The sequence below is a fragment of the Chelonoidis abingdonii genome, chromosome 21 (assembly GCF_003597395.2).
Source record: "Chelonoidis abingdonii isolate Lonesome George chromosome 21, CheloAbing_2.0, whole genome shotgun sequence".
Lineage (NCBI taxonomy): Eukaryota > Metazoa > Chordata > Testudines > Testudinidae > Chelonoidis > Chelonoidis abingdonii.
This window is the reverse complement of record NC_133789.1, coordinates 6035609-6047070: the sequence shown is the minus strand read 5'-3', so window position 1 is coordinate 6047070 and position 11462 is coordinate 6035609. Positions and strand designations below refer to the sequence as shown.

General features: G+C 41.3%; 1 protein-coding gene across 2 annotated transcripts; it reads left to right on the top strand.

Moving 5' to 3' along the window:
* Window positions 1–473: 473 nt before the first annotated feature.
* HOXB3 (homeobox B3) lies at window positions 474–8590 on the top strand. Of its 2 annotated transcripts, XM_075059708.1 has the most exons (4): window positions 474–535; window positions 2961–3053; window positions 5777–6324; window positions 7574–8590. In XM_075059708.1, the coding sequence occupies exons 3-4, from the start codon at window positions 5889–5891 to the stop codon at window positions 8335–8337; spliced, it is 1200 nt and encodes a 399-aa protein (XP_074915809.1). In that variant the 5' UTR covers window positions 474–535; window positions 2961–3053; window positions 5777–5888; the 3' UTR covers window positions 8338–8590. The 2 variants fall into 2 exon arrangements, with proteins under 2 accessions (XP_074915809.1, XP_032647326.1); XM_032791435.2 differs by lacking the exon at window positions 2961–3053.
* The last annotated feature ends 2872 nt before the right edge of the window (window positions 8591–11462 follow it).

Here is an 11462-nt window from a genome sequence, read left to right as displayed (position 1 = left end):
AACAGGAAAATACTTTTGCATTTTACTACAGATAATTTCTACTGATAACTATTCCAGTGCAAAGCCTGAGTAGATACAAGGGATAAATAATTTCCCTCTAAGACCATTTCCAATGAGCAAGTGATATCCAAATGTTTGAGCTTCCAATTATTTTTTAAAAATACTCATCTGCATGTCTGCATGATACCAATCCTTCGTCTTGATGGTACTTGTGTGTGCGTGTGTGTGTGTGTGTGTGTGTGTGTGTGTGTGTGTATAAACAACTTTTGGGAAATGCTAAAACTCTGATGAAATGCCTTCTTCAGTTACATTGTTGAGAAAATACCTCAGATAGAGCAATGGATTTTTTTTTATTTAATTTTTGTCCGTTAGGAACGTTTTCCGACCATTACCACTGGAAGAGTTCTCTGTGTAATAAGTCCGATGTCCCATGCTGTTGTGATGGAAGTTTTGTCACTTTTCTGTTTTACAGTTCTCTTTCTTTCTCAAACTGCTGCGCTGTCTCATTTGTGCTGGACCAGACAACGGAGAATTGGTGAGTGTTATTAAACACGATGCCTGGTCGTTAGAAACTAAACATCTTAGAACCAGAAACCACTTTTTTTTTTTAAAGAGACAACTTTGTTTTCCTTTCACTACATTTATAAGGACGATTCTTGCCTTAACTTTCTGTGGAGTGTTTTCGTTTTGCTACTGGCTTGTCTTTAAACTTTGTGATTTATGGTTATAATTTTGGGTGAACATTTTAAATGGAAAATATTTTCGTATTCCCTTTGAAGGGACGTCGAAAATGACCAGGACTGCAACATTTGGGCTAATACAGTCACTTTTTAAAACAACACAAAACGTATAGGTGGAAATACAAGGTGATACGGAACCTAATATCTACTTACAAGACACTCAGTGTATAGAAATGCAGCTTTGGTTTTATGATTTTTTTAAATTCTCCAGTCATTTGAAAAAGAACCCAAAGTTGGTACTTCAGAAAAGTTCTTTGCAGAGTCAACGGTACCTCGGATATTCTAGATATTCGATCACAAGCCCTTGAGGTCCCATTTGCGAAAATCTATTGAGTGTTGCAAGAGTCTTTTTAAAAGGATAATACATGAATCCTATTCGTGTCTCCTCCACGCCGCTCTGTAGCCCTGGTGTTCCAACATCTCCTGTAGTTGAAGATGCGTGTCCAAGTAGTTCATAAAAAGTCAGAAGGAAAAACAATCTCAGTGAAAAATGAGACGATATTTCAATTACACAGTGGAACCCCCTCGCGACACAGGTTTGAAAACTGATGTTAGAACAATAGCTGGAAACACTATGCCCCCTAGTAAGTCTCTAGCCAGCACCTTGCAAGTTTTTCCCACCAGACACGTCCAGAAAGTAAGTGGTTGCAAAAGTAAACTCTTTATTTTCAATGGACACTCATCAAAAGGTGCGGAAGAGTGATGCAAACGGCACCAGTGGACACACCTTCCAAGCTGGATCCAAAGAGCTTTTGTGGCCGCTCCAGTTAAATTCCCCAGTCAGCACTTAACCCAAAGGGGTTGTGGGCAAGAATTAAAGGCGAGAAAAATCATTGCAATCTGGAACAATAACAGCAGGGGAAGGGGAAAAAAAAGTGCAGACACCTAAATTCTTTGCCCTGTCTTCCTCCCACGCTCCCTTTGCGACGCTTCCGTTCCCTGCACCTTCACCAAAAAGCACCAGGGAAAGTCTCCGCTAACAGCGGTAGTGTGCGCGCACCAGGAGGAATAACTCTTGCCTAGAGCTAACGGCAGCGCCTGGCATCATCATCATCATTAATACAAATTTTTATTGTTCAACCCCCTCCCTGAATGTTCCTTTCCAATATGATTTTACTCTCTGGCCCCTTTAGAAGTGCAAATTCCACCTCCTCCTCTCCACCAACCTACAGTAGGTGGGGGATCATGTAGCTACCAGCCAGAGAACTTTGACACGCAGACTTAATATTAAAGTTCCCCTCGGCTGTAGGCTTTGAGTTGCATCAACACAACGGATTCGTCCTTTTGTCACCTCCCTCCCTTCCCCCCACCGGTCTCCACTCCCTTTTAAAAAAAAAATCAGTCCCTGGCTGGCTGGCTGATCAGACCCCCCCACTTCCCTCCACCCCTTCCCCCAAAAGTATATGTCATAATTATTTCATATTAGGGACTCTTAACAGGAGACAAATCCAGCTGGAGGGAGAGACAAAATATATGAAGCGGTTATTGAAAGAAAGGCGGTTCTAACTGTGAGGGGGTGGGGGGGAAGGAGTATGACTATGTTGAAAGGGTTTATTAACATAAATTGACACCTAATTGTTAAATACGTGAATCAAAGGAAAGCTTTGCTATCTTTCTGTCTAGGCCTCGGTCCACCACGTCTGCAATTAGCATAATTTTTCACTAGTGACGCTGTTTGGGAGGCTGTTGGCTTTGCCCAGCGCTCCAAAGCAAATCTTGATTATTTTTTTTTAAATACCACCTAGCTTTATTCCCCCCCCCCCGCGCCTCCTCACCCCCACCCCTCTCTACCCCGGCTCATTATTATGACTATTCTTATTTTTAATCCTAGCCAAACCGTGCCTAGTTAAAGGTTTCGCGTTCAAGCTTTTCTTTCTTTCCCTTTTTTCCCTCCTTCCCTTCTTCCCCTCTGCCGTGGCCATTGTTATCAGTGAGCAGGGCGTACCAGTCTATAGGGCAACTAGAATCTCAGGGTTTGTCCATGCAAAGCCCTGAGCTTTTCTACACATCTTGGAAGCTGTAAAGATCTTGCTTTTTTTTTTTTTTTCTTCTTCCCCAAACGAAGAGAAAGAGAGGGAGGGAGAGAGAATTTGAGCAGCCGTAACCGAAAGCTACACTGGTTTAACCCTCTCCTTTGGCTTTATTACAGGATTTTTCTTTTTTTTCCTCCACGCACACTCACACACTTCTATCTATGTATCCTTTACCATTTTTTTAAAGGAAGAGGGTGGCATCACCTTGCTTATTGATTGCTTTGGTGCTGGATGTGAAAACATATTATGTCTGCCTGTGCTTTGCTCGTCAGAGACTAAGGTAAGCTGGACTCAAATAGGCTTTCACTTTGTGAATGGCGGAGTCTATGTCCCAATGATTTATGACCATATGACTCCAATCTCGGTTCAAGAAGAGTTCACAAGCTTTAAGCTTCCTTCCACGCAGCGACTGTTTTGCAGCCCTCATCCAGGGGCCTTTTTTTCCCCCCTGCTTTTCAACTGGGGGGTTCTGCTTGGGGGTGATGATGATGGAGGGGAGGGAAATTTTAGGAATGTGTCTCTATTTTCTAGGCATATTCACCGCAAGGCAGTCGCTGGAATTTGAGGTGCCTCTCAGCACCAGCCTATTGTTAAGGGGCATGTCGATAGGTTTCTTATTTTAAACTAAAAATGGGTTTATTCTGTCTTTTGCGTGGTCTGTGAAACATACCTTAGGCGGGGGAGAGGAGAAATGAGCTGCTTTTCTTCCTAAACAGAGTCAGGTTGTGAATTTAGGATTTCCAACATGGAGGGAATCGCTTTAAAGGGACACAAATAGGCTTAGATCTGTTCCCATCCTCTCCCCCAATCTTCCTACGAACCTTTTGACATAGATCCCTTTTCCTTCTCCCTCTAGATATTCACAGTTTTTTTTTTTCCAATCGCCTCTAAATCTTTCCCAGTAAAAGTTCCCAGGCAGGGTGTTGTGTCTTTAATGTTGTTATCCTTCGCAAAGTGAAACTTGGACGGTGGGGAAACATACCAGAGTTGATCCTGCGATAGTTAATTGGAACATGATATAATCTAATATTTATTATTCTGCCTGAGATTTAAAAAAAAAACAACACCACAATTCCTTGGAGTAAATAATTAGGATTCCGGCCGTCTTCGGGAAGATAAATGACCGGCACTTGTGACGCGTTGAGAGATGACCTACAAAAGCAAATCTCTTCTGTTGAAGCTCCAAACCTCGTTTTTTGGGGTAGAGAAGGCGGTTACAATTATTTTATGTAATTTTTTGAAAATCACCGCTGTTCTTTTTAGCTGCTTTTGAGACGCCGCTTGGGCATTTAAAAGAAGAAATAGAAGATTTAAAAAAGAAGAAGGAGAAGGAAAGCCGTGTAAAGCAGGAAGGCCTGAGAGATTTCCACCTCTTTGCACTCCTAGTCAATTTCAGCCACCCTAGTCATAATAAATGTACCGCTGGTTGTTAATTAATTCACAGCTCTTCAGCTCGGGGAGAGGAGTCTACTTTTTAATATTTATCATGACGAGGAAATAAAACCCGAGCACTCCCTCCAATCATTCTCCGCAAAATTAGTGTTGGCTCTTTTTCGACAAAAATAAATAAATAATCTATCTCCGTGAAAGCTATCGCACAGATTTGGGAAAGTAGATGGGATTGAGTTGATGTATAAAAGCTAAATCAATCTTCCATGTGTGCATTGGCGAGGAGTGTGTTGTTTGAAGTGCAGTCTGACATAACCACAAACACACCAAAGTCGGGGGGAAGAAAAATTGGAGTGTAATTTATTGGAAATCTGTGCATTGTGTTAAAGCTTTAGTATTTGAAAACATCTCATTAGACCTTATTTACATACAGTTTATTTTAAAAAGTGAGACCATTACATTTAAAAATGGATCTATATATCAAAACAAATCCATCCTCGCAAAATCTGAGTAGGAATGGGGGAAATCCACCGGGTTTTTAAAATACATTTGCTGCTTGGTTGACCCCCCAGATACCAAATTATTTTCTGATCAGTGTCGATTCTTCTTGGTTTTCTCCCCCCATCCCATGCACAGAAAGTTCATGCTTTGGGCAAAAGGAGGTAGAGAAGGCTGTTTTTCCGGCTTTGTGGAACTTTTGGGCTTGGATTGGAAAGCAAATCTAAACAGAGAGTGGCGGGGAATGATGACAAGTCAAAGGGATAGAAAGCTAGAACCAAATGGCCTAGTGACAATTTTTTTTTTAAAGAAAATAAACCAAACCAAAACACAATGAAACTGGGTTTGGAAGCAATTCTTTTCAATGGCAGTTCCAGATTCAAGATTTGAAAGAAATGAGGCTGAGGAGTGTCCAAAACACAATAGGCAAATAGGCCAAAGGAAAAGCGTTTTGTTTGTTGTTGTTGTTGTTGAATGGATGGACCAATATCTATTTAAAATATTTTCTCCAGAATTGCAAAGAGAGCGTGTGTTACTGTGGAAGCAGCAAATCGAGCTAAATGAGTCAAGAAATCCTTACCTGAATAAAATAGAGGGACTGTTTGCCATTCTTGGTTTAAAATCAAACATTCCCTAGAGCAGTCCTACCATAAAGCAGCAGAACTCCATAGTATCTGACCCTCCAAACCTTCGTTTCGGGACACATCATAACCTTTCTTTTATTCTTGGGAACTGCTTATTGCATGGACTGGATTATGATGGCGGGTGAAAAGGCGTGATATATATTTGTGGTTAGCAGAGATCCATTCTGTGTTCTTGTTCTTATTATTTTAATGTGTGTGTGTTTATGTGTATGTATGTATGCATATGAAATCACCTGTGCTTAGACGTATTTATGCATACACGGTGCAATGCTGTTCAGAAAAATGCATTGAACTTTGAAAAATAAACTTTGAAACAGTTGATGAGCCTTGGGAGGAGGAACACAGGACAAATCTGTTCAAAGCATCTGTTAGCTCTGTTCTGTAGGACCCTATTCATGTCATGTGCTTTTCACGACCTAAGATGGATTCATAGCCAGGCCACTATCATTGTGTGTTTCTTCTAACCTTTCAGGTCAGCTTCCAAAAGACAACGGATTGTCACGTGACCTTGGGGTGCCAATGTTCTTCCGTAAGGGTCTCAAGACCCTGGTAGTCGGTAAAAATATTTGTTGGGAATCCCAGAGATGCAGAAAACAACATACTACGAAAGTTCAACGCTGTTTGGAGGCTATTCCTACCAGGGTGCTAATGGGTTTGGTTATGATGGCCCTCAACAGCCTTTCGAGCCTTCTTCTCACGTGGAGAATGACTACCAGAGGTCTGCCTGCTCCCTCCAATCTCTTGGCAACACTGCCCCACATTCAAAAAGTAAAGACCTGAATGGAAGCTGCATGCGTCCAAGTTTGCCCCGGGAGAATCATCAAGCCCCACCTGTCTCACCACCCCCAAACTCTGTCACCAACAGCAACAGTAGCAACAGCAATAGCCAGTCAGGGAGCAGTAAAACTGCCCCCAGCAAATCAAATCTCAGTTCAAACGCAACTCTTACCAAACAGATTTTCCCCTGGATGAAAGAATCGAGACAAAACTCCAAACAGAAAAACAGCTCCCCTACCACAGGTATAAAGTTCTGCTTTTGTAACCACCCACTTTCCTAAACAGCGAGGTAATGGAGCCACCAGCCTGAATGTTCTTGTCTGAAAGTGGAAAAATACATGCATGGAAAACACTGCTATTGTTGGAGTAGCCAATCCATTCAATCGCTATTCAAGCAAACCTCCTGGTGATTTCAATGGGAGTTTGGCCTGAATAAAGCCTACCGGATTTGGCCCATTATGAAGATTTAGCTGGGTACATGTTATTTATGTATTTAGTTATTTTAAAAGCCGTAATACTGTAGCAAAATGCACCAAATAAATTGTACATAGCTAAAGGTGGCTGAAGCATCGAATGCATGTAGTTACTCATAAATGCATATGTATAACCATTGCAGCATATTTATCAATATTAAAGACATTTCATAGTATCATGTATCAGAGGGGTAGCCGTGTTAGTCTGGATCTGTAAAAGCAGCAAAGAATCCTGTGGCACCTTCTAGACTAACAGACGAAGTGGCTATTCACCCACGAAAGCTCATGCTCCAGAACGTCTGTTAGTCTATAAGGTGCCACAGGATTCCACAGTATATTACTTATCCATCTATTTATCGATTAACAGATAGATAGATAGAACACCACCGTGGAATCGCTCTTATATATAATATAATCATATATAGTTGTACATACATACACATAAACAGATATATACGTGTGTGTATATATATGTGTGTGTTTTAATATAGTATTTGTGTTATATATGCATATATATTCTATAAGTGCAATTATATATATGCATGTACATTAAAGGCACAAATATACGTGTGTGGCTATGCGTGCGTGTAATCACATATATTAAATACACACCGGCATTTATACAAAACACACACATATGCCTGTGAGTATAAAATATACACACATGAAAACACAATACACACATCGCTGGCACCCGGGTTTATATTAATTTGCTTTTCAAAACACTCCCCCCTGCCAAATTTTATTGTCTCCAAATTATCTGCTGAAAATAATCGACTCCTAAATAAATGGCCCTGGAATCCTTTTCTGCGTGACATGATCAAATTTTCATAAAGCAGGGGCAGCTTTGGAGAACAGAACTCTTAATAAATGACATGATTATAGAGAGCAGACTAATGTGAAAGGGGTGGGGGGTGGGGGTTTTGAAGTCCGCGTGCCTGTTACAGGATTTATTAGGAAACGGTACATTCAATTTCTGCATGTAAGTAATTATCTTTTATTTCATTTCGGGCCGGTAGAAAGCTGCAGCGGCGAGAGAAGCCCTCCAGGGTCTTCTGCCTCCAAACGAGCCCGCACTGCCTACACCAGCGCGCAGCTGGTGGAGCTGGAGAAGGAATTCCACTTCAACCGCTACCTTTGCAGGCCCCGCCGAGTGGAGATGGCCAACCTGCTCAACCTCAGCGAAAGGCAGATCAAGATCTGGTTCCAGAACCGGAGGATGAAGTATAAAAAAGATCAGAAGTCGAAAGGCATGGGGTCTTCCTCGGGGGGGCCCTCCCCAACGGGCAGCCCGCCCCAGGCCATGCAGTCCTCAGCAGGATTTATGAATGCCTTGCACACCCTGACTAGTAACTACGATGACCCATCGCCTCCTTCCTTCAATAAGCCCCACCAGAATGCCTATGCCATGTCCACTACCTACCAAAACCCCATCAAAGGGTGCCCCTCGCAACAGAAGTATGCCAACACCGCGCCGGAGTACGAACCCCACATATTACAGGGCAATGGGAGCACATATGGAACTCCTAGTATGCAAGGCAGCCCTGTATACGTTGGAAGCAGCTATGTGGATTCTTTGCCTGCTTCAGGACCCTCCCTTTACAGCCTCAATCACCTGCCACACCACCACTCTGCCAACATGGACTACAACGGGGCTCCACAGATGCCAACCAGCCAGCACCATGGACCATGTGAGACCCACCCGACCTACACAGACCTTTCCACGCACCACGCCTCTTCTCAGGGCCGAATCCAAGAGGCGCCCAAACTCACCCACCTGTGATAGGGTGGGGGCAGGGTGGGTTGGGAGGAGGGCAGGACAGACTCGTGAGAAATTTGTGGAGCACTGAAGTGGGGTAGTGAATCCGCAGTGGGATTTGGTTCAGAAACATTTGTGTTGAGCCCTTAAGATATTTATTTGGTGGTCTGTCTAGTTAGCCCTTCAAGCGGAGAAATTTCTGGCTTTTCCTGGTTTTATTAAGCCCATTAGGCACAACTTCTGATGATTAATTCTATTTATTTGCAAGATGCATCTATCTATCCCATGCACACCTCACTATCTATCTATCCCCATACACACCTCACTATCTAATCTAATCTATCTACCTGTCTAAACGCTGGATAGATATACCTTCTAATGCTTCAACACAAATGCTTTTGAATATATTTGGTGTAGTTTTATGGAAATCTAGCAAGATACAAAACCAAAACAACCTGATATATTTAAAGAAGGTACAAAGATTCCTCGGACATTGATAATGGCAGCATACTGTCTACCCACCAAATCTATACAATTGGCCTATTAAGAACAGATACATTTTTTTAATCTAAACAGATTCAAAGAAAACTACACCCTCCAAATCTCCCTCCAAAGAATCTTACCTTTTCCTTTCCAGTCTAACTCTTGAGATGAAGAACATCTTCTTTTGCTGAGTAATTCCTCCCCCACCCTATCAGCTGAAAATATACATATCTGCCAACATTTGGAAATCTAACCTTTCTTCCTCCTCCTCTTCACACGGTCCTCAAATAGGCTTAAGAGTTGCAAAGGTTCTGGAAATAAATTTCTGCAACAAAGCTGATTTTATATATATATATATATTTTTAAAGAGGCCAAAGAGAGGAAGATAAAGTTGACAGGTCTGGATATTTTTAACCTTTGCCTCTTATGGAGTGAAGTCTCCATTCGGTTAGATGGTTTTTGGTTTAGGGTTCATTAACAAAAAAGCAATCTTAAGACTTAGAAATCCTGCATTTTGTTCCTCCTTCTCTCTTGACTTAACGTGAAAACAGGGTATTTTTGAACAAACAGTATGTCCTCCAAAAGAAGCAGAAGCGAATGGACCTTTGGTATTGGCTAATGCTTTCTTGTCTGGACATCTTTGTTGCACTTAGAGTTTACATTCGATGGGTATAAAGCAACTTTGAAGGGCGTTCATCCACTAAATCCTGACGTCTTTCAAAAGCTGTGTGTTCTGGTGAACATTCATATATATTTATTGGTTATAGCCAGTTTAAAATATTTTTCCTTTTTTTGTATTATTTATCCCCCACATCATGTATTTATATGAGAAAAAGAATCAAACTGTACTTTTTTTTAGTATTGACTTGTTATAAAGGACATTGTGTTTCCTTGTCATTGTACAACAAGCTTATTTTAGTTATTGTAATTTAGAAAGACCGGTAGTTTTATGTTACCCTCGTACTTATGAATAACGTAATTAGTTTTACTGGAGGCATGAGAGCAGATCCAGACTGTAATTGTATAGTCCTGAATTAGAAGAACTATAGCTAACCCCCCTCCCACGTCACCCCTCCTCTTTGGAGATCTTTCTTTGTTCCTATAGTAGTTATTTTATTTCCTTGCTTAAGGGTTGTCTGTTGAACAATTCTTGAATAAACTTTCTGTTATCAATTTGGATCTTGTCCTATTAGTCGGATCTAAAAGCGAAAAATAAAATAAAGACCACGTAGTCAAAACACAAGCTTAAATATCCCAGGGACTAAAGACAGATAGATGGGTATCTATATTCTCTCCTCCATGGCGCACCCCTCTGGTTATAATCCAATTTGTTTTACAGCGCAGGTTATAAACTGTTGACACGTTCCTAGACTACAATATTTAATTAAAAAGTTAATAGCTAGTCTCTATTTCCCTCACCTCACCCCACCCATTCGCCCCTTGGAAGCCTGTTTAAAATTCTCCCAAGCAGACTAAAGTTCACAGTCCTCTTCTGAGGTTACAAAGAGAGGAGATCACGTGTCACCCGAACGATACAGCCATTGGGCCTAAAATGAAAACAAAGGAAAATGATTAATCACAAAAAGGCAAAGAGGGATTTTAATACTGAAGTGAAATTAAATCACTGAAGAAGCAGACGAATAAAACCTTGGCGCTGGGAGAGAGATGCTGTGATAGGGTTAAACAGCTAGGGAGGAGAGAGGGAAAAGATGTGCCAGAGCAAAAGCAAATAGAAGATAATGCTCTGGATAATTTGTCTTTTATGCTCCAGAGCCTTAAGAAAACTTGTTTTATAAGCGATGTGGGTCAATAAAAGTTTTATGATGCTGGAACGGGATACAAACTGTCTGTCCAGCACAAAATCGCCCTATTTGCATTGCTCTAACCAATAAGCAAGGAGAAAGGTCTGAGAGGGAAGGTGATACTGAAACCCTGACACTGTTCTTGATGGGGGGGAAAAAAGATGGAAAAGCACTGAATACTAACATCATTTCGGTTGGAAACAATGGTTTAAATTTATTATTTAGCGGCGTGTAGTGCCTGTCTGTACAGTCTTCTTGATTAGGACACACACACACACACGTTGTGTTTATGTATGTATATATGGTCGAATGAAGACTTCACACGAGCAATTATTTTCAGTTCATTTTATCTTTGATTTCTTTTTAACACACGAAAGGCCAGGTTAGTCATTCTAGCCTTTGTGCAGTCGTCAATAATAACTAACCAAATAAGCAAAAAAAAAAAAAAAAAAGAGAGAGGAAGAAGAAGAAATTTGCTTTTCTACACCGGACTGTAACTGGATCATATCCATCCATGCAGGAAGAAATTTAAGATTCGGTGATGCTACGATTTAACAGGAAGCTTTGATTGAGATCAGATCAAATAACAATATTCAAGGTTTTGGGGGCTTCCCCCCATATAATTTTCTGGGAGATGTAACTGAATCTAAAAGAGTGGGCGCCATATTGTTCGGTTTTGCTCCGAACTAGTTTCAAAATAAGCGAAAGTGAATCCACCAACAGACCCATGTCACATTTCATGGTTCAGACTGATGTTGTTTCTTTTGCCCTTCCCCCCCTCTCCTCCCGCCCCACCCTGCAGCGTCCCATGTTCTCAGTTTTATTTTGCAAATGATTGTATTAAAGACTACTTGTCTTTGCCTT